This window comes from Cucurbita pepo, chromosome LG14 (genome assembly GCF_002806865.2).
Source record: "Cucurbita pepo subsp. pepo cultivar mu-cu-16 chromosome LG14, ASM280686v2, whole genome shotgun sequence".
In the NCBI taxonomy this organism is placed as follows: domain Eukaryota; kingdom Viridiplantae; phylum Streptophyta; class Magnoliopsida; order Cucurbitales; family Cucurbitaceae; genus Cucurbita; species Cucurbita pepo.
The window spans coordinates 796,815-823,972 of record NC_036651.1 but is presented as its reverse complement, the minus strand read 5'-3'; the positions used below and the strand labels follow the sequence as shown (position 1 = coordinate 823,972).

Sequence of the window (27,158 nt, the reverse complement as noted above, 5' to 3'; positions counted from 1 at the left end):
TTTTTTTTTTTTTTTTTTTTTTTTTTTTTTTTTTTTTTTTTTTTTTTTGTTTGGAACCTGGGTACTTCGATACTTGTATTTAAATGGAGGATATCGTTCTCAATTTCAACCTGGGTACTTTGATACTTAGTATTTAAATTCTCTCTTTGGCCCTACAAAAATTTCGAAGTAAATAAGAAGTACACTGCACTCGAATGACAGTGACGGTAAAGATATAAATAGTTGAGAAAAGCTTAAAATAATTAAAATTACTATTTATGCTAACCATGTTCACATTCCTTTTCCTTTTGGACAGTTCACTCATGATAACTTAAAAAATGAGTGTGTTTATCTAAAACAATTCTATATTAGACAACCTCCTAAAAGAGTTTATAAGGAACACAGATTAAAAACAAAACATATTAAAAAGACTTGATTTATGGGGATAGTTTTCATTCTTAGTATAATGAACAAGTAGGTAACGTAGTTATGTTGCAGTAGTATTATTAAATAATTATGCATAGAAGATATAGAATTATTTGAATATTATTGTCCTAAAGATTAAAATGATGCGACAAAGATGGAAAACTTTGTACAGAGATATTAATTCAAATGAAATAATTAATGATACCAAAGTAAAAAAAATTAACTTCTAATATAANAAAATGAGTGTGTTTATCTAAAACAATTCTATATTAGACAACCTCCTAAAAGAGTTTATAAGGAACACAGATTAAAAACAAAACATATTAAAAAGACTTGATTTATGGGGATAGTTTTCATTCTTAGTATAATGAACAAGTAGGTAACGTAGTTATGTTGCAGTAGTATTATTAAATAATTATGCATAGAAGATATAGAATTATTTGAATATTATTGTCCTAAAGATTAAAATGATGCGACAAAGATGGAAAACTTTGTACAGAGATATTAATTCAAATGAAATAATTAATGATACCAAAGTAAAAAAAATTAACTTCTAATATAATTTCTCCCATCATTGCTATATACATTTGAAGGATTTTACTAATTCTCTCAATAAGCCCTAAGACTTCAAAATAAAAAAGAAAAAATTACTCCATTTTCCCGTCTTCCCAACAGAGATTATGAAATTAAAATATAAAAAAAATTATAAAAAGAGACTCAGGCTTGAATGACTTTCCCCTGTGGAAGCCTAACCCTAAAGACATGTTCTTCTCCGGTGCATTTATCCACCTTCACAACCCACTGGCTCCTCCTCCTCCTCCTCCCATCACCGCCGGACTTCGATACCTCCGCCCCCACTTTCGTCACCATCAGCCCTTTCCCGATCGGCAAAAGATGCGTTGTCGATCCACCGGACCACCCTCCAACAGATCTTTTGCTCATCGCGTTAAAACCCACCACCACGGTAGCGCGTTGACTATTCTTCCTCGATCTAACGACATCAAGCACCGCCACGTGGCTGTCCAGATTGCAGTCGATCAAAACAAAATCCACTTCTCTGTAATGGGTTCTAATAACCCTCTCAGCTTCTCCCACGACGAACTCGATTCCGTGATACGATTCAACTCCGAGAATTTCTTGCGAGAGACGAAGATCTTCCTGCCGTGGAATTACACAGACAACTCGGCCGCCGGTCTGTCGGGCCGCCGCAGCAAGTGCTAGAATCTTATGGTCGGCGGATGTTTCATATGCGACAACCATTAACTGCGCGTTGTTTCCAGCAGCCATAGCTGAAATGAACTCAGCAACGTCAGGTTCGTTCACTTTTTGACCCTGAAACATAACCAAATTATTAGATCACTAATTTCAATTAAGCTGAAAGGGGTGAAAGGAACGTATTGGGTTTATGGTATTGTTTGTTCTTACCATTTTGAGGGTGTTGAGGAAGGCCTCAGTGGCGTTCTCAGCAGACCAGCTAGCCATTGGGTGCTTTGTTTCTGTGTGTGTTCAGGTAATTGTGATGCTTGTGGCTCTCCGGGCTTACCTCAAGGCTTGTTTATATAGGGAGAGGAATCCAAGAAGATTGTACTCAAGGCAACTGCTTGCCAGCCCCATCTGCTTGTGGTTAAAACAATAATACTCTCTATCCAAATAATTTGTGGGCCCCTCCTTTTATTTTAACTAAATTTTGTACATCCATTTAACAAAATACAACATATTTTAATCATATATATTGATGGTTATTGCATTGGTACACCGTGGAATATTTTATTTGTTCAACCAATTGTTTCGTATTAAATTATTATATGTTAGAGATTTTGAACTTTAGAAGAGCTTGTATCTGGATTGACATAATTCAGCTAAATTATGCTTAAATTGGTTGAAATATAGGTTTGTTAAATGAAATAATGGTTTAAGAATGCAAATCGGATATTACCTAGAAATATGATAGTTTAAGATAGGAGGTTTCCTTGCAACAACGTGAGACGTTGATCATCGAAAAAAGAAAAGGAATAAATCTTGTTAGTCGGTCTTAAATTTTTGAAGAAACACGATGACCCAGAAATTGATTAGTTACCTGTAAATGTCTCGATTTTGAGGGACAAAGGGAACTTTCATAACGTATTATGCTATAAATGTGATACTAAGTTCTTGTGTCAATAATTTATGGGGGCAAAATCAGACCCACCCCCATGTTAGCCGAGGCAGCAGGGAAACCCAATTTATCAATTTTTAATATGTAAAATTTCGAGGATAAAGTTTTTTTTTTTTTTTTTTTAACGTTAAATAATGCAAAAACTTTATGTTAATATTTATTGATTTGATGTCCTGCTATGTACGGGTTGTCACGACACTAGTACATATTTGCACATGATCGTCATAATTGAATAATGCTCGTATTCATGTGGGTTAATATATTAATAGTTGATCTTAGTTTATTTATAAAGTATATATAATTAAATTGGTTGATTAAATAGTTTACATAATGTAATATATAATAATTATAAAAAAAAAAATGAAATTGCACATTGGAGGTGTCAAAAATGTAAATAAAAATGGGGGAAGGGGTGATTTGAAATTAAGGAAGTCAGTTTTTGTGTCCCCATGAAAGGCATGCAATAGATCTAGATCAGATCAGTTTGCTTCCCTTACAAAGGACATTGTCCGAACAAAGCAAGCCCATGATATGAACACTTTCCAGTCATCTTGTCTCTCTCTCTCTCTCTCTCTCTCTCTCGTCATTTTCTCTCTCTTCAATTACGAGAATGCCCTCGTATTATGGGCAGTGGCTTGCTTGGAAGATGGTGCACATGCAGAGCAGCCATACGAGTCCAATAAAAACAAAGGGGTTTTTGATTCTTGAGTTATGAATCTTGTAATGATTTTTGTTTTGATGTTGTTTGAATCTATATGGTGTCTGTTGGATTCCTTGAATTTGGGTTAGAAATTAGAGTTCGAAAGTGATGGGAAATGGGTGAGTGCATGGGTTAGAGATGAACGAGTCATGGGTCTGTTAAGATTGTTTTGGATAATGGAACTCTCTCACGAGAAGACATGTTCTATATTTAATATGTGAGATCCCACAATAACTAAAAATAATAATGAAACATTTTTTTATATGGATGTGAAAACTTCTGTCTGAGTATATGTGTTTAAAATTTTTGTGTTAAATGAAAGTGTTCACGAATTATAATAAAAAAATATACTCTCTATTGATATGAAACTTATTGGAGAAACCCAAAGCAAAGTCATGAGAACTTGTGCTCAAATGAGACAATATCATACCATTCGAGAGAGAGACGTCCATGCTTATTTATTGGGCCAATTTCGTTCCTTTCTTATTCGTTTTTTTTTTAATTGTAGTATTAACTAAATTGAATACGTCTCTTTAATATTTTTTGATACAGTATAAAAAAATATATAATTATTTAGCCTTACACGTCAATATAGTATCATTATAAGAAGCAAGTAAAGGTAAATAATCGGAGAGACATATATGTAATGGTCGTTGTGTTTAAATTAACATATAAACGGCTCATTCAAGCCTAAGTTTATTTAATTAAAACGAGGAAAAAATAGTTTAATCTATTTAAAAAACAGTATAGGGCAGAAAAATATTCCCATAGACACGCTAGAATGCTTCATATTTTGATGGTCGTGTCTATTATTTTAACTTGTTTGAATGAATAAACAATTGAAATATTTTTATTTTTTAAAAACTAATTAATTTTATTGAGCGGCTGAATCATAAGCGAAGAAATCTAATTCAACGCCCACGTGCACGGCGCACGACAGCGCAGGAGGTGGAAATAATAGCCAGGAAAGTTGAAGTTTTATAATAACATTTTATTTAATATTATGCGACAATAAATATTAAATATGAAATAAGGGATGCAAGTGTGCCAATAAAATAAGAGATACGATAACCTATAAATGATTGTTACAAAATATTCGATTCCATTTAGTTTTTAAATATTTTTCTATTTTCCTCATCTCACCAATTTTAAATTTACGTTGGATTGCCAACATTATCTAAATGGTTTTAATTTAATTATCATCACACTATATTACTTATTGAATTATTAACGAATATTAAATAAAATAGTTTCTCAAATTTTAAAATTAATAGATAAAATATTTGTAAATAGTTAAATAAGTATATATTTTGTGCCTATCTCGAAGATATATAAAGATTAGGTTAAATGTATATTTTAGCCGTATTTATTTCAATTAAGTCATTGGTTGAGTCTTTTATTTTTTGTTTTATTTTAATGAAGTAATTACAATAATTAAATATAAAATTTATAGAATATTTTATAACGAGTTTTGCCTACAAACATTTGAAAGTCAAATTTATACCGCAACAATCAATTTCAAGTCAATAAAATTAATTATACTAAGTTATAAATAAAATTTAAATATTTTATTAAGTAAAACATTATCAATTTATTTATTTATTCTTTTTAAATTCAACGATGGAGGGATTAATTCCGATTCCGTCGACCTAACTTGGTCAAATTAGGCTTTAACAAATATTAATTGTCCATATATAATTATGCATATTTGAATAAAATATCATAATTTAATTCATAAAAATCACTTGTGCAATTTTATAATTAAAAAAAGGCTCTTTAAAATCAAATATGATTTTTTTGGGAAGAAAAAATCAAATTTGACTATTGAACCAACGTGCCCCACGTTCCATCAAAGATATTTTGACTGTATTTTATTTTAGTATGAATATATATATATATATATATTATTTAATATTTGAGTTTTGTTTTCAATTTAATTGTCCTAATTTCTTAATATTTTCTAATTTAATTTTGTATATTTTAACCATTTCAATAGAGTTATTGTGTTGTTGTATGTGAATATTAAAATTGACTTAATGATAAAGTTAGTATAATATTGGTTGGATTAAAAAAGTAATTATTTTTTTAAAAAAATATTAAGCTTCAATTTATTAGACCTAATTAAATCGTGTGAATTTAACATTAACAATATTAATATTCGAGGACGATAGGACAAAATTATAAGGGAAATTCAAACAATAAACATATAAAATTATTTAATATTTGTAAAAAGAGATTTCATTGTATGGCACTCAACACCCTCAAAATGATTTGTATATTTGAAGTTATTTACAAAATATATAAAATAAAATACTAATCGAACCCTCTTAAATAAGAACATTTCTACCCAGCCACGCCACGTCGGACTGACAGGCAAGCATTCCACGTCAAACTGGATTCCATGTCGGCGATTAGCAGAAATAGTGTAGAAAAAAAAGAAATATCTGGTTATTATTCTGTCTTGTGGACGCAAATTTCGTTTGAAGTTTGAACGATCGTAACCTATTGTGCAGCTGAGTTACCGGGTTTCTAAGTCTACCGGAGTCAACGGCGGAGTTTTGCGGATAAGGCGGAGAGAGTTTTCGATGGGGAATACGAATTGTGTATTGTTTGGTTGCGTGGGGCAAGCGAGTGTGGGGGTAGTGGAGAGATGGGGAAGGTTTGAAAGATTGGCTCCGCCCGGGCTCCATTTCTTTAACCTTTTCGCCGGCGAGTGCCTCGCCGGTATACTCTCCACCAAGATTTCTTCCCTCGATGTTCGTATTGAGACCAAGACCAAGGTATCTCCTCCATCGTTTTTCAATTTTTTTTTCCTTTGGCGGTCGTAATTTCAAGTTTTATAGCCCGGATTTTTGGGGCTTTGTTTAATTCTCAAATGATCTTTGTTCTGCGATCCTTTGATTTCGTTCATCTTCGTTATATGTGAATTTGTAGATGTCTGTTCTAATTTACTTCGAATTTAGAGTTTCTTGTACTGGAATTAATGTTGTAGCTTGACGGACTGTAAATGGGGTTCACCGAATAGAACAAATAAGAAAGAACTGAGGTTTGGATGATACTATTCGAGAAGGAATTGATGTGTTTCTGAACGTGGATTTGTGGCCAATTTGAGTAATTTGGTTCATGATCGTTAATTCTGAGCTTTTTGCTGCAGGACAATGTCTTTGTGCAATTGCTGTGTTCAATTCAGTACCGAGTCATCAAAGAAAATGCTGATGATGCATTTTATGAGTTGCAAAATCCTCAAGAACAAATTCAGGCTTATGTGTTTGATGGTATATGCTTTGATTTCACAGTCACTATTTAGCTCTATAATTCCTTTTTTCATGGGTTGATTAGTACTAACTAATGCATTTTGGATATTCATTGAAGTGGTTCGTGCCGTTGTCCCAAAAATGAATTTGGATGAGCTCTTTGAACAAAAGGGTGAAGTTGCTAAAGCTGTATCAGAGGAACTTGAGAAGGTGACTTTCCCTTCATTATGTTTCTCCTCACTTGAATTATCCCTCCAAACCAGAGACACATTTTGGCCGACTTTTAGCTTTTGGATGTCATGCTGTTTCGTTTAACCTGCGTTTCATTCATTTCCATTTTTTTGCACCAAATCATGTGAAATCTTTTATTTATAAGAGCTGTCTAGATTGTGCAGAAAAATGAATTATAGAAATTTGAGATTATGTAGCCTATATTTACTTGGTAGATTTTTTATTTGTAGAACTATGTGTAACTTGGAATGTATGCTTCGAATATGTATGTTCAAGCTTCGAATATATATGGCCACTGGATCCCTGTCAGCATTTACAAAATATGTAGTATTCTTAAGTACTCTGCGTTATACCCGTTTCGGTAACTTTCGTTGATTGCAGCCTAGAAAAATTGTAAATGCTTCTCGTTTATTTTCATCATGATTAGCCTATAATATAATTATTTGGTGCATCTTAGATATATAATTTGGTTGGGACCTCCTAAAATGACCGACATAAAGATTTCAACACATATTCACCCTCTGAATCAGGTGATGGGAGATTATGGATACAATATCGAGCACATTCTAATGGTCGATATAATACCAGATGCTTCTGTGCGCAGGGCAATGAATGAGATTAATGCAGGTAATGATCTTAGTCATTTTGTTTGTCATATCATATAGGAAGGGCCCTTGTTCCTCTGCCAAAACATGCCTTGTCCATTATTTCCTGGTGGAGCCAACAGACCCTGCTCTCCTTCTGAATGGGCATTGCATGGACTATCATATAATCTTCACTTTTCAAAATTTTGTTTGCCTCCTCTCTATTATGAGATCCTCAGCTTTGTAGGGTACTTTTTTTTTTTGCTATAGCTCAAAGGCTTCAACTTGCAAGTGTATACAAAGGCGAAGCGGAGAAGGTGCTCGTAGTCAAGAAGGCAGAAGCTGAAGCTGAAGCAAAATACCTAGGCGGTGTCGGTGTGGCAAGGCAGAGACAAGCGATCACCGATGGTCTGAGAGAAAATATCTTGAACTTCTCTCATAAGGTGGAAGGTACCTCAGCCAAAGAGGTCATGGATCTGATCTTGATCACTCAATATTTTGACACCATCAAGGACCTCGGGCATTCCTCAAAGAACACGACTGTATTCATACCACACGGTCCGGGCCATGTTAGAGATATCAGTGGCCAAATACGCAACGGGATGATGGAGGCTGCCAGCGCCCAGGCAGGGCTCACAAATGATGAGATGAACATCAATTTACTTCAATGATTCATCAGGCACCATGTATACTTATCTCTTCATCTCATCAACTTTTGTGAAGAGCGTGCATATCAATATAAAGGTTTGTAGAATCAATATATTTGTTCTGTTTTGATGTATAGAGAGAGGGTTCGAGGGTTAATGTTCAATAAGCTGGAAAAATGTTTCTTCATGTAGTGGTTCTTATTACCACTTGATACTCCTATCGACAAATTTAAATGTTCTGTAATTGCATTGTCTCACACCTTACGCCTGAGATATTAGCTTTTAGGTTTTGAGTGACCTGGCTGAGATACGTGCTCCTCGTTGCGGGGAAAGCAAACATTGAGTTGTAGTCTTGCTGTTTGTCGCCACGTCACATCGACCTTCTTGGCAATGTCCCATGCATAAAGATCGGTGAGTCCATAACATGAAGTGAGAGGTAGAACCCGAGCTAGCAAACCAGTGTCACTTTCAAAACCATACTTTCTATAGCTAATATATGTCTAATGAGGTGTTAGACGAACACGACTTTCCACAATGGTATGATATTGTCCACTTTGAGCATAAGCTCTCATGGTTTTGCTTTGGGTTTCCCCAAAAGGCCTCACAACAATGGAGAGAGTATTTTTTTATTATAAACCCATGATTATTCCCTAAATTAGTCGATGTGGGACTTTCATTATTCAACACCTCCCCTCGAACAAAGTACGCCTCCCCTTAATTGAGGCTCGACTCTTTGTCTTAGTCATTTTTTACTATGCCTTCGAGGAGGATCGACTCCTTTTCTTTTAGAGTCCTTTGTTTGACATTTGAGGATTTACTGATCTATTGACACGACTAAGTTTAGGGCACGACTATGATACCATGTTAGACGAACACGTCTCTCTTCATTGGTATGAGGCATTTTGGGGAAGCACATAGCAAAACTATGAGAGCTTATGCTCAAAGTAGACAATATCATACCATTGTGGAGACTCGTGTTCGTTTAACAATGAGAACGCATAGCGAAACCATGCTGCATTTCAAATACCTCGTTGGGCATTAGGGACCAAATGACAAGACCACGATCTTTAGATTTGTAAAGGATTATATTATTCTATTGGAATTAAGTTCTAAAATGGCACACCGAGAAATTATTTTACGATAAGTTGGTATAATTAATTAATATAAATATTATGTTAACCCAAACAAAATTCCTAGCGAGTAGAATACTCAATTGAAAAAAAAAAACATCTTAATTATAATTTTCAAAAAGAAATAAAAAACGTCTTTTCAAAAGGTAAATAATTAGTTAGAGACTAAGAGTAAGAGTACATTTTTTCCCCCCAAAATAAGAAAGTTACTGCCGTAAAATACAAATGGACATCCGCCAGTTTAAAAAAAGGCGCACAGCGGCAGCAAAAAAACGCGGCTACTCAGGGTTTAAGAAAGCAGAGCGGTCGTCGTCTAGGGTTTTAGAGAAAGCTTCATTCAACTTCAACCAATATTCTCCCGTCTGATAAATGGGTTTCTGGGGTATGTTTCCATTTCAATTCCATCTTTATCACTTTCATTTACTTGTGCGTTTAAATCCCTGGTTCCGCATCGTTTTAAATTGTGCAACTTAAGTTGAATGGTTTAACATCATCTCTCTGTCGAGTGCCGCGATGAAGTATTTGTTCGTCGCTGTTTCTCTTCTATTTCTTAGCATCTAACAGCCCGGCGGAGTAGTTTATTGTTTGTAGTGTTTGGATAGATTTTACTTCTTCAAAGGGGAATCGTGAATTGCGCATAATGTGAATTCTTCTTTTGTGCGTGCATGTGTATTTTTGGTTTGGCTTTCAGTACTCACGCATGTTTATATCTTCTGTTATTTTGCTTGTTCTAGGCATTGAAGTGAAACCAGGCAAACCGTACCCTTACCATTCTGATAACGTGCCGGGAAAACTCCGGATAACTCAGGTTTGTTGGGTGCTGACGCCTCTCTGGAGATGAAAATTTATTAGGGTTGTTGATAGATTCAATTTCAATGTATCCTATATGTGGAGTGGGCATGTTGCGATGACATTATATTATTTCATTTGAAATTTATTGTTTCGACGCCCAAGTCGACGGGATTTTTTTTGTCTTCTTTTTTTTTTCCAATTTGAGCCCATTTGATTTTGGGGCATGCCACTTCTGCACTATGATTTTGATTTTTTAATCTGGTAATACTATAGTGGTTTTTTGCTGTGAGCCAATGAATTATTTTGGATTTTAATTTGCGTTGCTTAATCATATGAACATGATGGAATTTTCTTACTTCGTTACCTTTTGAGATGTCCTTAATTTTGTTGTCATTTCTTAAAACAATCCAGGCAACTTTGGGACCTGGCTCATCGAAAGAGAGAAGCATCATTCAGTGTTCTGTTGGTCAGAAGAGTCCAATTTTTTTGTGCTCTTTGATACCAAATAAGATTGAATCATGCCCCTTGAATCTTGAATTTGAGGAAGATGATTTGATAGCCTTCTCAGTTATTGGCCCACAAAGCATCCATCTCTCTGGTTATTTTGTAGCCAACGAGGGAAATTTCATCAGGGATGACTATGAGTCGTATCCTTTTTATAATTTTTTTAACCACAGTTACAAAATCTATTATTTCTTGAGAATTTTTATTTTCGAATAGGAAGTTTTGGACATATCTGGTCGAATTTTTTTGGCACGCTTATTTTGTCATTTTCTTACTACAATGTGAAGTGATTCTTTTGGGGAAGACATCGCGGAAACAGATACCGAGGATTCATCAGAGTATGACACTGGAGATGAATACGATGATGAATTCATTGATGACGACGATGATGACTATCCTGGGATGTTCCCAACTTCGCCAGTTAACAAAAGTGGAGGTAATTTGAAACTTCTACAAACTTTCTGGTGCACCAATTGCTTGCCACTCTTTTCACATTGTTTCAATTGGCACTTGACATTTTTTCAAAATAATAGGCTGTTTAAGTTGATGCTAATGTTACAAGGGCGAAGAACCGCATCTCTCAGTAATTTGATTTGAAATCTGAACTGCCTGAGAAGATTAGTTTTAAATTCTCCACACGGTCGAGAATTCTATAAAGGTTCAATACCCATGAGAGAATTAAAAAAAAAAAAAAAAAATTGTGCCTGATCTTAATTATCATTCCCAATCCCATGCTTCTTGTGAACTTTTAAGGATCAGTACTGGATAGTGAATACCTTTTAATACACTGCAATTCTGCTTGGACGATTTGGGAAGCTTGTATATTTATTTTTGCAGTCTTATGGGCCATGCCGAATTTAGGATTTTATGGTCTTCCTTGGTTCTAGCTGCATAATGGTAGTTTTGGAATGTGGAGGAATAGAAGAATCATTAAACGTAGGAGAGAAGTCAGTAGGTCTGGAAATAGGCGCAGTTTGATTATTTTGGTTGGTTGTCTCTTTCCATTTTCTAAAGTCCTCTTCTAACTATTTTTGACTTTACAACTTCTGTCCTATCAACTTTTGCTAGGTATGGTTGCAAATGTTGCATAAAATAAAAAATTTATCATGTGGGAGTAGACTTATTTGGACATATCTTGGATGCAAATTGTATGATTGCATTTCAAACAAACATGGTACAGTGAATAATTTACGAAGTATCAGATTTCACTTCTTAATCACAGTAAAATATTTGGACTTAATATTATTTGTACTATGGTTTTAGTATGTTGTTGCTGCTAAATCTTTTTGGTTACAGCCATGCTAAACTTTACTGTCTTTACTTATCCTAAGTTCGTTTTTAAAGTCTAGCATTTTTGGTTCTAATGCTTAATTTAAGTGTTTGCTTTCTTTACCATGTTTGCTAGTTGTAATTGAGGAGATAGTGGATGATGAAAAATCCAATGATGCCAATGGTCAAGCTAAAGAAGTGAAGAGAACTAAGTCCAGTGACTCTGAAGATATTAGGAACTCTCAGCGTCAAGTTGTGCTGAAAAGGAATGTGGGAAAAGCTATTTCAGAAAGTGAAGATGAAGATGGATTTCCAATTTCTACCAAAAGCAAGAGCAAAGCGAATATGCAGAAATTAGAACCAGAGCAGGAACAAAAAGGTCCCAGTACTGGGAATGTGAAGGAGGCAAAAGCAAAAGATGGCAATGATGCTTCTAGCTTGAAAAGAAAAGTTGAAAACGATGAGCAAGTTGATCATATGGAAAGGTGAGATGAACTAAGTAATCAGTTGTACAGCTCAATTTCTTAGGTTGGGCTTGCAGGGTGTTAACAGTGCAAGATTGGGTGGGTTTCCCCCCCCCNATTTTTTGTTTTATGAGGAAAAGTGGGGATAGAATTCCCATCAGCAGGTTACTCTAGTTAAATCTCCGGTTGGGTAAGGACAATAAATGTAGTTTTATCCCTGACTTCAATCACATTGCTATTTAACAAAATAGTTTGATTATACTTTTTATTCAGTCATCTCGATAGCCTGTAATCTTTTAATCTATTTTCTCATGTTGGAAATTCAATAATGATGTCAGGAAAAAGAAAAAGAAGCAGAAAAAAAAGGTAAAAGAAGTAAAAGCTCTGGAAACTGGTAATGATGGTAATATGGGGCGCGAAAAGCCACCAGCGGAAGTTGAGAGTGCAGCTGTTAATCCAACTTCTGATGGAGATGAGAATGGCAAAAAGCTATCTAAACAGAGGTGCATATTTCAATCTCATTCTACTGTTTTTTAATAATATATGTGAAGACGATTACATAGCAAGAATGTAATTCTTTGCATCATGAGATTCACGCACGATCTAGGCCCGGATCTCTTTGTGGGCTCTGCAGCTTACATTATACTTCATGACTATGTTAACCTATTATTTTTTTCACAACTGCAGTAATTATGAAATATATGCCTTTTCTAAGAATAAAAAAACCAACTTTGAACAGTAAGGACTATATTAAAAGACAACTCCGTATTCCAATCTACAAAACGAGGCTTCAGTTGGATGATTCAACGTCAATTGCAGTTAGCGTTTTTTTGTACACCTCAAGAAAGGCATATTAATGGACCAAACTTCATTTCTTCGACTCCAACCCAGACCCTTCATTTTCTTCGAAAATCTTCTATTTCCCAACCAAATACACTATAAAGTTGCAAAGAGAATGGTTTGCCGGAAAATTCTAATGGGTGCACCATCGCCTCTTTCATGGAACAATAATTCCTATCAGAAGCCAGGTGAGTACCAACAATGTTTCAGAGCCAACTTCAAAACGAGGTAAGTCATCACCATAAAATTGAACCTTCCAAAAACTTTGCAAAGAAAAGGGACTGAAGAGAAGGAGGAACCATGCAAGAAAGGTCAAGATGTTGAGAATTCTATTTTTCCTTTTTAATGAGTACTTCTCTGCGTTATGAACTGACATCTATGTTATTTTGGATAAAGCTGAAATTTGACAAGATTTCCATGCTACAGCTTGCTATTATTCTTCAGCAGTTCTCCTTCATTGTTACTAGATAACTGAAACTTTAGCTGGCCATGTGAATAGGGATGCCTCGACTCACATGGACGTTGCTGATGGTGAAAATCAGAAGGAAGATAAGCAAAAAAAGAAGAAAAAGAAGAAGGAGAAGAAGAGTAAGGAGACTGAAATTGGATCAAAATCTGATGAACTAACGAAGACAGCAGGAGGTCAGAGTAAGTCAGCTTTGAGTTCAAAAGAGAAGGAAAAAGAATCCAAATCATCTCGAGTGAGAACTTTTGCTAATGGGTTGGTTATTGAGGAGGTAGCCATGGGTAAACCAGATGGTAAAAGAGCTTCACCTGGAAACCAGGTACTGTTTAAAGTCTATTTACTTTTATGAATGAGCTTTTTTCCCAATGCTTGGAGAACGTTACATGTCTAATCCCATTTCTAGGCATCCTAGGCATCGACTTTCTCATCTTCAAACTTAGCCTAGCATGGGGTCTGTCTGCACAGATAAGCTGACAAGCCATGCAATTCTGACTTTTGGCATTTTTCGTTACTTATGGATGCTTCTTCATGCCCTATTATTACATACTAAAATTGAACTCGTGTTTAGAATTTAGATGCGAACGGTAGGACTTAGTGCCACTTGGGTTTAGAATTTGGATGCGAATGGTAGGACTTAGTGCCACTTCATTCATTATCACTGTAAGATGAAAACCATTACACTAGATATTTCAAAATTGTGGATGGATAGATTACGATGTGACATAATTTCCTTGTATTTCAACGAAGAAAGATGTTTTCTCTGATTTCAGGTTAGTGTTCACTATATTGGGAAGCTAAAGAACGGCAAAATATTTGATAGTAATGTTGGAAGGGCACCATTCAAATTCCGCTTAGGTAATTTTGGGTTTATATGGTGTATCTTTTTATCTATCAATCAAAGTTAGTCTAAATTATAAGTTAATGTGGTATTGCTGCAGGTCTGGGACAGGTTATTAAGGGATGGGATGTCGGGGTTAATGGTAATCGTTTGAACGGCCTAATATTGACCACTTTTCCCCCCTCTTTCTTTCATGAGTTGAATTTCGTCCAAATATTGATTTTACTGGATCCTTTCAGGTATGCGAATTGGGGATAAAAGGAGATTGACAATCCCTCCATCAATGGGGTATGTAACTCTCAAACATAGTTTTCTCACCAGTTTTTCTGTATAAACATAATTAAGGAGTCAGGTTAACGTAATTTTGGTGCCCGCTACTACTGTTCATGTGTATGCTTAATTTGGGACGATACGATCTGTAATTTTCATTAGAATTACATTTGTTTGTTTTCTTTTTTATAAAGATAATTGTATTGGTGGATGCAGTTATGGGGCTGCGGGAGCTGGTGGGAAGATTCCACCGAATTCTTGGCTTACTTTCGATGTTGAACTGGTTGGTGTCCGCTGAATTGCATCATCCACAATATGTATATTAGAGCACAAGTCTTTCTAAATCAAAATTTTGTCTCCATTTTTTTAGTTGCCATCAATCTCAAAAATTGAAGTGAACCTATCAAGTTTTATTATTTATTCTGATTTGAGATACCCCTTGATCATTAGACAAGTATTTTGTTTATTGTTTTAATGCTTTTCATTCTCCTAAGATCACAGGAATTCAAAAAGAAAAATGGCGGGAATATCATAGTAACAACTTGCCATTTTCTTTCTATTATTTAGTGCCAAAAATCGGCAATTCTTATTAATTCTGTTTTTTTTACTGTATTGTTGAGTTAAATCAATTTACCTATGCCAAAGTGATCTCACGTTGTACCAAAAGAAAAAATATTTTTACCTAATGAATGCAGTAATTCATATGATCAGGTCAAGGAGTAGCTGTAGTAATATGATAAAAGAATTATTGGATTGACAAATATCATAGTTAAAAGATGTTGGCTGTCTAATTTTAGAGCATCTAAAATCTAAAGGTAACGACCAGCAAGCTCCTGCAAATAAACTGGCCCTTCCTAGGACAATCTTCCATAGATGGACCTAGGAGTTAAGAGTGCATAGTTCAGTTTAGGTCCAATCTTTGGGGGGTAAAAACTCAGACTGGGACCAAAGTTTGGTTAAATTCGCTAGAACCAGGTTGCTAACCTCCACTCCAAGTGATTTTTTTCCAGGAAAAGTAACGAAAAAGAAAACAATAGAAACAGAAAGAAGCAGGCTAGAAAATCGCAGCATTTCTAGTAAAAGAGATAATCGAGATTAAACCTAGTCTAATATAACATGCGTAGAGCACCTCATCACCTCCCTGCTACCAGAAAAAAGTTCATTTCATATGTTCCATACAAAATCATCAACATAGTGAAGTGGTTGCGTTCTCATGATTAAAATCTCAATAAGGCTCCACTGGTGATCGAAATTTTGATCCAGCATAAATTGCAGCTGGTCCGAGCTCTTCTTCTATCCTAAGGAGCTGCAGGGAAAAAAAAGAAAGCAGTTGATTGTGTTACAAGCGCCCAAATTTGAGCTGTATGAATGTTGGAAAAGCAAAGATCACAGTTGAAAAAACTGGTCAACCGGTGGTCAAATCATAAACAAAGTCTTATTTAGTTGTAGGTTTTGTTATTGTAAGAGCAGACAATAATTAAATAAAGGTTACAATACCCTAATTTTAAGATTTTCTGAAAATATGGTTACTAAATTTCAACTTCTAGAACTAATAACCTTAAAAGAAATTTAGATGGTCTTGCCCACTATCCTAATCTTCATTTGCAAGAGGCAAAATTTCAACTAATAATATTCACCTGGTTATATTTGGCTAGGCGCTCAGATCTACAGGGTGCACCAGTCTTAATCTGACCCTGTTTTGCAGTTTGGGAAACATTCAAATGACCGTCAAGGAATTGAAGATAATTTAAAAAACTCAATATGCACACACATAAACAAAGATTTACAACCAATGCTTTGTAAACGTTAGTAGATTTGATTGGTACCACCTCAAACAAAGAAATGATATTTAAATATGACCAACTGGATAATGATGAAACCATTAAATATAAGATCTTTCTGATAATCATTTGGTTTTTTAAACTTATAATCATCAATTTTACATATTAGCTTCTTTGTTTCATTATGTACATTTTTTTTTAGAAATATTTTCAAAATCCAAGCCAAATTTTGAAAACTAAAAGAACTAAATTTTAAAAACTTGTTTTTGTTTTTGGAATTTTGTAGAGTTCAAAATGAAAGTAAGCACAATTTAAAAAAACAAGTAAAAAATGCACATAAATGTTACTTTCTCCTTCAAAAGGCTACATCTTGGATTAAAATTCCATAAGAAATATCATCACTCACAGCGTGAGCAATATGCCTATGCAGGGACCAGGGCATGCTTATACAGTAACAATAATTCTACGAACAAATTTACAGGTAAAACTACAGAGTTTCAATCATGGGGGAATTGTTAGCACTTACTGTTGACAGGCCAACTGATAGGTCTGCAATGAACGTATCCTCAGTTTCCCCACTAAATTGCACAAAAAGGAGAAAAATATAATCAATAGTACATGGAGGCTGGGTGAAAGAGATTATAACATGCAATTAAAGAAAAGAAAAAAAAGAAAAAAAAAAAAAGGGGGAGATGGCTATGCAATGAAACGTAGCATACCTTCTATGGCTTGCCATAACACCCCAACCAGCGTGCTTAGACAACTTGACTGCTTCAATACTTTCAGTCACTGAACCAATTTGATTTACCTGATAAATATATCATAAGAATCTCAACATTATGAATATACTGCAAATTACTTGAGCACTAAAGTATGGTAACAAACAGATAGCTGCCAAAAGAAAGTTAAGCACATAAGAGGGAAAATGGATACTTATGAGGAAGAAAAGGTGGAGTGATTACCTTCAAGAGAAGGGAATTGCATGCCTTCTCCTTGATAGCTTTCTCTACACGCTGCAATTGTTACAAGATGCAAGATAATGTCAGAATGTTGATTCAGAAAACCAGAATGTACATGATGATTAAAACATTTAAGACCTTTGGGTTGGTAACCAAGAGGTCGTCTCCAACTATCTGGACTTGCCGGCCAATTTCACTAGTCAGCTTCGCATAATTCTCCCAATCATCCTGATCGAATGGATCTTCAATGGACACAATAGGATAATCTGTCACAAATGACTTGTAGACATTCTTCAAGCTGTCTCCAGAAATTTTTTCTGATCCATCATTGTTCTGCAGCAAAATCTATCATCAGGCTGATGTGTAACATGAAAAATACTTGAACCATGACCAGCCAACAGTCAAATACCTCTTCCTTAAAATTCAGGTCATAGGTCTTGGCCTTGTTATCATAAAATTCTGAAGCAGCTACATCCATTCCAATTACAACCTAGAAGTGGCAAAAGAGTATAATCAAGGACTTGGACCTAGGTACTATCAGGAAATATATTATTCGATACGTTAATAAAAAGACAAAAGGAGAGCACCTTTCCAGTGTATCCAGCTTTCGCTATAGCAACCTTCAAGAGTTCAAGACCCTCCTTATTCTCCTGAAATTTATATAAATCAATATTAGCCACTCGGTAGTGTGCATGGTGAAATAAAAAACACCAAGCATAAGTCATAAATGACAATAATGGTGAAGGAAACTATCTGACTAGAATATGCGTTTCTGTCCGATCACAAACCTTTCCCTCCAACCATAAAGGAAAAGAGGAATGGACTAAAGAAAGAAGAGAAAAACATCAATAGCCAAATAATCATTGAAAACTCCAACTTTGAAAATAACAATATGCTGTAGGCGAATGTTTCTAAGACCTGAATATTAGGGGCAAAGCCGCCTTCATCACCAACATTAGTAGCATCTTGTCCATATTTCTTTTTTATTACAGCCTGAAAAGCAGACAGACAGAAATATATTGATACAACAACCGCTTTGTATAAATAAATTTAGAAAACTGGGGTACAAGGGGATTGCAAACAACCTTGAGGTGATGGTAGACTTCCACACCCATTTTCATAGCTTCCTTAAAAGAAGATGCTCCAACAGGGAGAATCATAAATTCCTACATACCAGAAAAATAACACAAAGTTCCAAAGTAAAGCACCTAATCTATCAAAAAGGGAAAAAATATCAAAACCATATTACCTGCATGGCTAGCTTATTGCCTGCATGAGAACCTCCATTAATGACGTTGAATGCAGGGACCGGAAGAACCAACTTCTTATTCCCAGCAAGCTTGGCAATGTGCTAGAAGTTCCAAGAAAGACAAGTGACGATATAAGACTAGGAAAAAAAAAAAACAAAAAATCAAAACGAATTCCCTCTTCTAAAACCACGTGAGACTACAAATACCTTATAGAGGGGTATCTTGTTCACTGCAGCTCCAGCTTTACAAATAGCAAGGGAGACTGCCAGTATAGCATTTGCTCCAAGCTGTGAGAATGAAGAGGGAAAATCCCGTTAGCCTAAGTTAGCATAACATTGGAGACATCAACCTCGGTGGAACAAAAAAAGGTTCAACATACCTTCTGTTTGCACCAACCCCATTCATTGACGGTCCCATCAAGTTGCCGCACCATAAAATTGTCTAGTTTTGTCTGCTCTCTTGGGTCCTTGGAAATGCCACAGAAAATTGAATGAACTATATAAACTTCACTCATATTCACTGACAGTAGAAAAAAAATGCTAATGAAATTATTGCTTTTACCTTGCCAATTAAAGCAGGTCCAATGATTGAATTTACATTTTCCACAGCCTAAATCAAGTCATGCAGTCACATTAGGCAACTTTAAAACACGCAAACACAAATAGTCTTGTATGCAAGAGGAAAAAAGTTGCTGCATAGTTTTTCTCCCTCCAACCATAGCAAAATGTCTTACATGCAAGAGAAAAAAAAAGTACATGTTTCTTTGGAAAATGTTATTTCCTAAGTTCCTAACAACAAACACTGGGAAATTTACTTAAATATCCGATTTTACCATACAAACCTCAAGTACTCCCTTTCCAAGGTAGTCAGACCCACCATCTCTCAGCTCAAGAGCTTCATAGATACCTTCAGTCAATAAAATATGAATAGTTAAAACTATGAAGTATAAACGAAATGTTTAGACCATTTTTTTGCACAGGACATTCATACAACTATATCAATGGGCACAAGGGAAAATCATGAAATCTAACAACTATAGGTGACGATAAATATACAATACATACGTGCAGAGATGAAATGATACCCTGTCTTAAGGATTTGTGTTTTCCTTCATTTTGTTTATTAGTCATATTGAATGTTCTGACCAAATTTTCTACTAATCTCATTTGGATCACTGTTAGACCTTGCAAAATTCTTTGAAGGGAAACTTGAAGGTATATGGTTACAGTTATTTGAAGTTGAACTCATGACCTCAAAGATGTCTATACTTAAAGCTTTCCGCAGTGATTTCAGTTTTTTTAAAGCATACTCAGAAGATGTTTAATAAGTTTCCAAGACAAATGTAATGGTCGCCTCTCAAAATTTTCACGTATGGTAAGTACATTTTTAATAAATTTCGTAGCATCTACTTTTCTTCGATAAACAAGCACTAACGACCTACCGATTGAATCATCACCTACCATACATTCGTCATCTATATCCAGAAAAGGTCAAACCGTGAATAATTACTTTCAATCAGTTAGATAAACAAACACTATCGATTTACCGGTAGAAGCACCGCTCGGAACAGCAGCTCTGGCCAGCGTTCCATCAGTAAGAGTTATGTCAACCTGAAACCAAATTCAAATCAACAAAACAAAAAAACACCAAACAATCGTTTACAATAGCGATCATACTAACTTCTACATTCAAATTTTCCCAAACTCTGTACAACACTCACGCCAAGGAATCTATATGTACACGGTCAGTTACAGTAATCGATAACCGCAATAGGTTCACAATCTCTTTCTATTCTCACATTTCTCAGAAAGAAAAAACACAATGCAACCAATGTTAGGCTAAAAACCAACAAGACGATTGTAGAATAACAGGTAACAATTCCGGTGAGACATTTTCGACGGATTGATTCAGAGGAAGTTAAAACTCACTTCGACAGTAGGATTTCCACGACTATCAAAAATTTGACGGGCTTTGACGATCTCGATCGCTGCCATACTGAGTTCAAACTTACTCCCCCCTTCGTCTTACTTGTCTTTCTCCACAATTTTCCCGAGAAAATTACGCCAATGGCGCGCAATGAAAGAATATAAATAGTCGTGCGTGGTGACAAATTCTGTCGTGAAGCATACTGGGACCGTCGAATAGGGAAAAGTAGGGGTGATGTGGACGGATGAGATTTATTTCCTAGTAAGGCTTGCCACGTGCCAGCCCAAGGAGGAAGATTGGAGCGCACTCTTCATCCAAGGGTCAAAGTTTTTTAATCACCGATTTTTTACTATAAATTTTCGTTTAGGTTAAAATAAACAAACTATTTAGAGTTAATTTTTAATTATAATTAAATTTCCAATTTTATTTTTATTCTTGAATTTTTAGATTTTTTCTAAAAGAAGTTTTAGGTTAAAATAAAATGAAATTGGATTATTAATATGTAAAAATTAGAAATTATATCTGACATCATTTAGCTGACATGTATAATTTGATTATATAATAATTTTAACAAATTTTTTTCAAATGAAATAAACAATTTGTCTCAATTTTATTATTTGTAAATAATATATTTGTTCAAAGAATAATACAAATAAATTCAAAACCTTCAATCAAATTCAGCAATGTTTTGATGAAAAAAAAAAAAAAAAAAATGAATCAAGTCTCTAAAGAGTTGCTATCATTTGGGCTCTTACGAAGCTCGACCTATTAGGTAGCCAGTGGTAGCCATGATTTGTTAGAAATCATGACTCTCCACAATGGTATGATGTTATTCACTTTGAGCATAAGCTCTCGTGGCTCTAAGACTTCCCCAAAATGCCTCATGGATATAGTATTCCTCACTTGTAAATCCATAATCCTTCCCTAAATTAGCCAATGTAGAACTCACTCACAATAATCCTCACCCTAATTAATCTTCTTGAAACAATCACCAGATAGCAAGAATCATAGAGAAGCCTAATGGACTCCTCCAATGTACCAATTATCAAGCACAATATTACATTAAACCAGCACAAGTGAGGACTGAGGACCCAAATACTTAACCCTTCAATACAGGGTTTTATGTACACAAATCCGGTAAAAGCCAATTAGAATTGACTTTGGAAAAGAGGAAACAAGAAATTTCATTGTATTGTATCAAACTTGTATCATTGACTTGATGAGCAGCGGCGGTTTGGGAAGCGCAAAGCCAGCTCTTCTTTCCTCAAATGAGTATTCAATGACTTCAGAAATGTCTTCACTAATGCGAGTAGTAAGATCAATGGGCCGTGGAGGAGCTGGTGTTATGGCTGTCTGCATTGGAACTGACACGGTAGAAGGTGTGGATGGCACTGGGATAGGCATCATCTTTGGTGTCCTGATATCTTCTTCTGATATTGAAATTGTCTTTATAGGCGTCTTGGATGGCAGATTCACTTTCTGCAACTTCTCACTGAGATCATTCAATGAATTCGACGAATTCATTGAGTTGGAGAAAAGCGCGCCAGCAATAGGAACGGGAGCAAAAGGCTTTCGAACCACCATTGGTGATTCTGCTTCACTAGCATCGACACTTGATGAATGCTTCTTTACAGGGAGACCAGGAACATCCAAGCCTCTCCTACCTTTAAAACACATGGGAATTCAACCATTCAGGGAAAAAATGCTATCATCTCTAGACAACAACAAGCCATATTTTTTATCAACCAGGACAGAATTGGCAAGAAGCTTGTCAGTTAAGAGTCATACCAGCTGATAAAGCTTCAACAAATCCCTCATCAAGGTGAAAAGTTTGGTTGTTTTGGTGTCCTCTATCACTTTTTCTGCCTGGTCGGAGGCCTTTATGAGGATCAGGCTTCGGAGTTTGAAGCAATGCTCCTCCAAGGGAAAATCTCCGACTGCCAGCACCAGCACCAGCACCAGCACCGCCAGTAGACATTCTAGGACCTTTTTTCACACTCTGAGGCTTTGATGGGCTAGGCTTTGACCCATAAAGTGCCTCCTGTTCGGCCATTAGCTGCCCCTGGAGTTTCTTCTGGTCCTAAAGGGTAAAATTGAAATGACAGCAATCATCAAGAGGGATGCATTTTAAACATGAAAATGTCCAAAAGCTGGTAAATTTGAAAGATCTTAGTCGGTACCCGCTGCCTGCGGAGTTCTTGCTCTTTCTCTTGTCTTAAAATTTTGTACTCTTCAAGCATTGAGAGAAGGCGAACCTACACATATGGGACAATTAATAGCACTCGTATAAATCATGAATGGGAGTAATAACCATTCATTAACATACCCACAAGGATATCAAAATGTACTTACGCCATCATAGGTGAATTCAATGCCTCTTTCCTTTTCCCATGACATGGTTTTTGAAGTCAAAGCATTAACCATTCCTGTTAGGATTTACTCACTAAGCTACATGAAAAAGATAGTAAAAAATGGAAATTACAATGCCCGAGCCGATAGTATTTACCTGGAAGTTTATTAACCAATGCCCGAGCCTTCTCAGCACGTTTAAGAGTAAGATGAGCTCCTCTTCCCGCATTATACCGGTTTTCATCCTGAACAAGTTATAAAAAAAAACTCAAAATGAAAATGTATTTAGCAGTATGATGGTGTGTGATCAAGATATATGTGTGCCGGCGCATATTGTAATAGCTCAAATCCACCGCTAGCAAATATTTAAAGCGCGTATGATATGAAGAGGTTTCCACACCCTTATAACAAATGTTTTGTTTCCCTCTCCAATAGACGTGAGAGTGAAATCTCACGCATATATTTTTAAGGGGAAAGGATAAATTTATGGGAGAGTTTAGAGAGTAACCCTGTTATACTCCTCAAGCCAGCACTCCTCCTCGCATGCAGCCAACCATCGGTCCACTTTCTCAAGGATCTCGTTCCTGTCAAAAGCTTCTTCTTTGACCTTAAGGATTTGATTTTCAATTTGTTCAAGGACACAAGCAGGGTCCAGAGTTCCTGAATTGGAAAGATAAACGCACAGAATAAGAATGGAACAACAAAGCCATAAATAAACGTTAGCACAATGAAGTACATGACCGTAATATACCACAATCTATTGCATCAATAACATATTCAATAGCAGAATCTTCTGCTGGTAGCATATGCAGCTTCATACACATCTCTTCTAGCTCCAATCTCTTCTTGAGCACAAGTTCTTTCATTCTGCTCGACTTCAGCTCTTCCAATCTGGAGACTTCTGCTTCAACCTGCATGATATAGGCAGTGACACAATCATGACGAATACAAGTCATAAAATGATGACCGAAATCTTCCTTATTTCCAAATCACTCACATATGTGATAACGTCAACAGAGAGAGCATCAGGTTCAATAATTTCGTGTTCTAAAGCTGCGATGTTGCAAGTTATATTTTGAAACATCTGTTGTTCTTCAGCTGGAGTATCCATTAGGTTCCACAGGTCTAGCAATGTATGAACAAGATCTTGAAGCTGCATGAATAAAGGGTTACTACAGAACCATTGCATTACTAAGATTTGAAGACCAGAGAAACGTTTTACCTTCTGCATTCTTTGTAATTTGATCTCTCGCAGTTTTTCAATCATTGCAGCCAACTTCTCGATGGTGTTGATAGTTATATTTGTCGGTGCTTCAAAATCACCCAAAGTTGGATGAACTTCAATGGCTATCTGCTTGGAATCCATACCCAGGACTAAACAAAGCGAATCCAAAGCACGCATGTGGGTATAAACCAGCTTCATCCGATCACTCTAGAACAAGAAATAAGTTCATTAATAAGAGTTGTGTTCAAATTAATTATATGTTTGAATTTATGAACACAATTAACCAACCTTCTCTTGCTGGAGTGCATGAAGCTGTCTGTTCAATTCATCAAGCTTCTTCAAAGATAGATCAGTTTCATCCAACAATATCTTTGACACTGAATGTTCATACCCATTTAACTCATCTGAAATCTTTCGTATCTCTTCTAGGACTTCAAGAAATTGACTGCTTCTCTCGGATTTGCGCTTCCGCATTTCATCCAGTTGTGGAAGAATTTGCTCGAGTTCATCTTTCAAGCTCACAGCCTTTTGATCAGACTGGAAGGGGAAATCATAAACCAATAACTTCAGAGTTTGCAAAAGTGAAATTGAAGTTGTTTGAATCTGCTACTCCCACTTACCTGTCTTATATGAACTGGCGGCTCTCCCAATGCAGAACAGATGGCAGCAAGTTGCGCTTCAGAATCTGCAATCGCTTGTCTCAGATGAGCTCTGGAATGGTTTGCTTGATCAACTTTCCTTCTGTAAACCTCTAAACACTCTCGTTCAAGCTCAAGCAACATTCTATCTCTTTCAGCTTCACATTCACCAACTTCATCCCATATTATCTGATATTCAAAATTGTTATGTACAGAATGAAATAAGCATCAAAAAAGAGATTGAAGTTCGACACAAACCTGAAGTTCATAAAGAAGTGAACCACACGTGGTTTCCACTTGCAGAAGTGGATCATTTTGAGTGACAGACATCATGAAGAGATTTCACGAAACAAGGCCAAATCTACAATAAACAACAATTAGAGAAACATACTAACAAAGGAATCAAATTTCAAGGACCCCAAATTGTCTACAGCATCAAATTACAATTTGTTAAAATATTTGCTAAGAACACAAATGGGAACCGTCAAATTCAGCATAGCCGACAAAAATCGAGACCAAATGATTGAATCCATTTCTAAAAGTTATGTACAAATCAGCTCAATGTGTTCGAACTACTAAAGAACATGATAGAAGCGAATTAACCTAATGGGTCATGCCGGATTATCAAGAAATTAAAAGAACATCCATATATGGTAGACGAGGATTTGAAAGTGAACCTGAAGTAGAAGCAATCCGGTGAAGGGTTGGAGGAATGATTCGAGAGAAGAATTGAATTGTGAACCTTGGAAGAGGAGTACGGGAAAGGGGAATTTGAAGGGAGAAAGAGACGTTGAAAGGAAAAGGGGCCGTTGTAAAAGCGGATATTAAATGAAGCCCCATGGACCAACTGAATTTGAATTCAAAATTTCGTAGAGGGAAAACCCAAGAGAGAGAAAAAGATTGGTTCCAATTGCTTTCTTGCTTCTTCTTCCCACCTCCCACACATTTTCAAAATTAAAATTAAATATCACCTTTTTTTTTCTTTAAATAAAAAAATTAAAAAGACTCTAATTTGAAATTTGTGCAATTTTGAACTCTCTTACCATAATTTAATTCATGGTTACCATAGAAATCACCCATTTCCAAGGTAAGTTTTTGTAATTTTACTTTTAGTTTTTTCAAAGGATCGAGATGTATTTTTATTTATAAACTCATGATCATCTTCAGTGATAGAGCGTTTTAATCTCACCCATTTATTTTCAAAGTTTAGTCATCGTACTTAGGTTTGTACAAGGTTTTATGTGACGTCCCACGTTGGTTGGGGAGGAGAACAAACCACCATTTATAAGGGTGTGGAAACCTTTTCCTAGCAGACGTGTTTTAAAGTCTTGAGGGGAAGCCCGAAAAGGAAAGCTCAAAGAGGACAATATTTGCTAGTGGTGGATCTGAGTCGTTACAAATGGTATCAAAGCTAGACATCGGACGATGTGCCAGCCTTCTCGCTCTTCTCCGAAGGGGTAGACACGAGGCGGTGTGCTAGAAAAGATGTTGGCCCCAAAGGGGGATGGATTTTGGGGGTGGTCCCACATCGATGGGAGGAAGGAAAGAGTGTCAGCGTCATTTTGGGGGTGGTCCCACATCAATCGGAGGAAGGAAAGAGTGCCAGCGAGGACGCTGGCTCCGAAGGGGGGTGGATTGTGATGTCCCACATTGGTTGAGGAGGAGAACAAACCACCATTTATAAGGGTGTGGAAACTTTTCCCTAGCAGATGTGTTTTAAAACTTTGAGGGGAAGTTCGAAAGTGAAAGCCCAAGAAAACTCAAAGAGGACAATATCTACTAGCGGTAAATCTGGATTGTTATATTTTATCTNGATTGGTTCCAATTGCTTTCTTGCTTCTTCTTCCCACCTCCCACACATTTTCAAAATTAAAATTAAATATCACCTTTTTTTTTCTTTAAATAAAAAAATTAAAAAGACTCTAATTTGAAATTTGTGCAATTTTGAACTCTCTTACCATAATTTAATTCATGGTTACCATAGAAATCACCCATTTCCAAGGTAAGTTTTTGTAATTTTACTTTTAGTTTTTTCAAAGGATCGAGATGTATTTTTATTTATAAACTCATGATCATCTTCAGTGATAGAGCGTTTTAATCTCACCCATTTATTTTCAAAGTTTAGTCATCGTACTTAGGTTTGTACAAGGTTTTATGTGACGTCCCACGTTGGTTGGGGAGGAGAACAAACCACCATTTATAAGGGTGTGGAAACCTTTTCCTAGCAGACGTGTTTTAAAGTCTTGAGGGGAAGCCCGAAAAGGAAAGCTCAAAGAGGACAATATTTGCTAGTGGTGGATCTGAGTCGTTACAAATGGTATCAAAGCTAGACATCGGACGATGTGCCAGCCTTCTCGCTCTTCTCCGAAGGGGTAGACACGAGGCGGTGTGCTAGAAAAGATGTTGGCCCCAAAGGGGGATGGATTTTGGGGGTGGTCCCACATCGATGGGAGGAAGGAAAGAGTGTCAGCGTCATTTTGG

General features: G+C 36.0%; 6 protein-coding genes across 7 annotated transcripts in view; 2 read left to right on the top strand and 4 right to left on the bottom strand.

The window, feature by feature from the left end:
• Window positions 1-7,093, bottom strand: part of LOC111809690 (40S ribosomal protein S20-2-like) — an 8,965-nt gene extending 1,872 nt beyond the window's left edge. Inside the window, exon 1 of the mRNA XM_023696072.1 lies at window positions 7,084-7,093. The gene's annotated coding sequence lies outside the window, so the exon portion shown is untranslated. The remainder of the gene's footprint in view (window positions 1-7,083) is intronic.
• Window positions 943-1,975, bottom strand: LOC111809688. The gene is made up of 2 exons (XM_023696070.1): window positions 1,831-1,975; window positions 943-1,737 (listed from the first exon to the last, which is right to left on the bottom strand). Exons 1-2 carry the CDS (start codon window positions 1,885-1,887, stop codon window positions 1,123-1,125), a joined length of 672 nt encoding a protein of 223 aa, XP_023551838.1. The 5' UTR covers window positions 1,888-1,975; the 3' UTR covers window positions 943-1,122.
• LOC111809686 (hypersensitive-induced response protein 4-like) lies at window positions 5,708-8,220 on the top strand. Its single transcript, XM_023696065.1, has 5 exons — window positions 5,708-6,040; window positions 6,415-6,535; window positions 6,633-6,724; window positions 7,276-7,372; window positions 7,600-8,220. The coding sequence occupies exons 1-5, from the start codon at window positions 5,846-5,848 to the stop codon at window positions 7,998-8,000; spliced, it is 906 nt and encodes a 301-aa protein (XP_023551833.1). The 5' UTR covers window positions 5,708-5,845; the 3' UTR covers window positions 8,001-8,220.
• A 1,146-nt stretch (window positions 8,221-9,366) lies between these two features.
• Window positions 9,367-15,111, top strand: LOC111810670 (peptidyl-prolyl cis-trans isomerase FKBP53-like). 2 transcript variants are annotated; one of them, XM_023697415.1, is made up of 11 exons: window positions 9,367-9,488; window positions 9,841-9,914; window positions 10,310-10,545; window positions 10,690-10,838; window positions 11,808-12,156; window positions 12,474-12,638; window positions 13,475-13,760; window positions 14,212-14,296; window positions 14,380-14,421; window positions 14,519-14,567; window positions 14,766-15,111. In XM_023697415.1, the coding sequence occupies exons 1-11, from the start codon at window positions 9,476-9,478 to the stop codon at window positions 14,845-14,847; spliced, it is 1,530 nt and encodes a 509-aa protein (XP_023553183.1). In that variant the 5' UTR covers window positions 9,367-9,475; the 3' UTR covers window positions 14,848-15,111. The 2 variants fall into 2 exon arrangements, with proteins under 2 accessions (XP_023553183.1, XP_023553182.1); XM_023697414.1 differs by having other exon boundaries at window positions 12,465-12,638.
• A 378-nt stretch (window positions 15,112-15,489) lies between these two features.
• LOC111810204 (enolase-like) lies at window positions 15,490-20,600 on the bottom strand. The gene is made up of 17 exons (XM_023696828.1): window positions 20,468-20,600; window positions 20,086-20,149; window positions 19,381-19,445; window positions 19,101-19,148; window positions 18,919-19,005; window positions 18,746-18,826; window positions 18,539-18,640; window positions 18,375-18,455; window positions 18,208-18,282; window positions 17,877-17,939; window positions 17,699-17,779; window positions 17,428-17,622; window positions 17,293-17,343; window positions 17,050-17,138; window positions 16,857-16,908; window positions 16,187-16,243; window positions 15,490-15,855 (listed from the first exon to the last, which is right to left on the bottom strand). The coding sequence occupies exons 1-17, from the start codon at window positions 20,531-20,533 to the stop codon at window positions 15,775-15,777; spliced, it is 1,338 nt and encodes a 445-aa protein (XP_023552596.1). The 5' UTR covers window positions 20,534-20,600; the 3' UTR covers window positions 15,490-15,774.
• An 841-nt stretch (window positions 20,601-21,441) lies between these two features.
• Window positions 21,442-25,482, bottom strand: LOC111810251 (65-kDa microtubule-associated protein 3-like). The gene is made up of 13 exons (XM_023696906.1): window positions 25,355-25,482; window positions 24,936-25,038; window positions 24,660-24,866; window positions 24,328-24,576; window positions 24,037-24,246; window positions 23,812-23,967; window positions 23,566-23,725; window positions 23,323-23,474; window positions 22,972-23,059; window positions 22,818-22,891; window positions 22,646-22,720; window positions 22,254-22,545; window positions 21,442-22,129 (listed from the first exon to the last, which is right to left on the bottom strand). The coding sequence occupies exons 2-13, from the start codon at window positions 25,008-25,010 to the stop codon at window positions 21,663-21,665; spliced, it is 2,205 nt and encodes a 734-aa protein (XP_023552674.1). The 5' UTR covers window positions 25,011-25,038; window positions 25,355-25,482; the 3' UTR covers window positions 21,442-21,662.
• Between the last annotated feature and the right edge of the window lie 1,676 nt (window positions 25,483-27,158).

What these genes read in the sequence shown, in the direction of transcription:
- LOC111809688 (XM_023696070.1), bottom strand. Translation starts at nt 1,887, where the DNA reads ATGGCTAGCTGGTCTGCTGAGAACGCCACTGAGGCCTTCCTCAACACC. An exon ending in TCCTCAACACCCTCAAAATG is followed by an intron (nt 1,738 to 1,830) that starts GTAAGAACAAAC and finishes GTTATGTTTCAG; the next exon opens with GGTCAAAAAGTGAACGAACC.
- LOC111809686 (XM_023696065.1), top strand. Translation starts at nt 5,846, where the DNA reads ATGGGGAATACGAATTGTGTATTGTTTGGTTGCGTGGGGCAAGCGAGT. An exon ending in GTATTGAGACCAAGACCAAG is followed by an intron (nt 6,041 to 6,414) that starts GTATCTCCTCCA and finishes TTTTTGCTGCAG; the next exon opens with GACAATGTCTTTGTGCAATT. An exon ending in TCAGGCTTATGTGTTTGATG is followed by an intron (nt 6,536 to 6,632) that starts GTATATGCTTTG and finishes TATTCATTGAAG; the next exon opens with TGGTTCGTGCCGTTGTCCCA.
- LOC111810670 (XM_023697414.1), top strand. An exon ending in ATCAGGGATGACTATGAGTC is followed by an intron (nt 10,546 to 10,689) that starts GTATCCTTTTTA and finishes TACAATGTGAAG; the next exon opens with TGATTCTTTTGGGGAAGACA. An exon ending in ACCATTCAAATTCCGCTTAG is followed by an intron (nt 14,297 to 14,379) that starts GTAATTTTGGGT and finishes GTATTGCTGCAG; the next exon opens with GTCTGGGACAGGTTATTAAG.
- LOC111810204 (XM_023696828.1), bottom strand. Translation starts at nt 20,533, where the DNA reads ATGGCAGCGATCGAGATCGTCAAAGCCCGTCAAATTTTTGATAGTCGT. An exon ending in TTGGAAAGGGAGTACTTGAG is followed by an intron (nt 19,149 to 19,380) that starts GTTTGTATGGTA and finishes GACTTGATTTAG; the next exon opens with GCTGTGGAAAATGTAAATTC. An exon ending in GCAATTCCCTTCTCTTGAAG is followed by an intron (nt 17,139 to 17,292) that starts GTAATCACTCCA and finishes TATATTTATCAG; the next exon opens with GTAAATCAAATTGGTTCAGT.
- LOC111810251 (XM_023696906.1), bottom strand. Translation starts at nt 25,010, where the DNA reads ATGATGTCTGTCACTCAAAATGATCCACTTCTGCAAGTGGAAACCACG. An exon ending in CTGTTGACGTTATCACATAT is followed by an intron (nt 23,726 to 23,811) that starts GTGAGTGATTTG and finishes TATATCATGCAG; the next exon opens with GTTGAAGCAGAAGTCTCCAG. An exon ending in TATTGATGCAATAGATTGTG is followed by an intron (nt 23,475 to 23,565) that starts GTATATTACGGT and finishes TTTCCAATTCAG; the next exon opens with GAACTCTGGACCCTGCTTGT.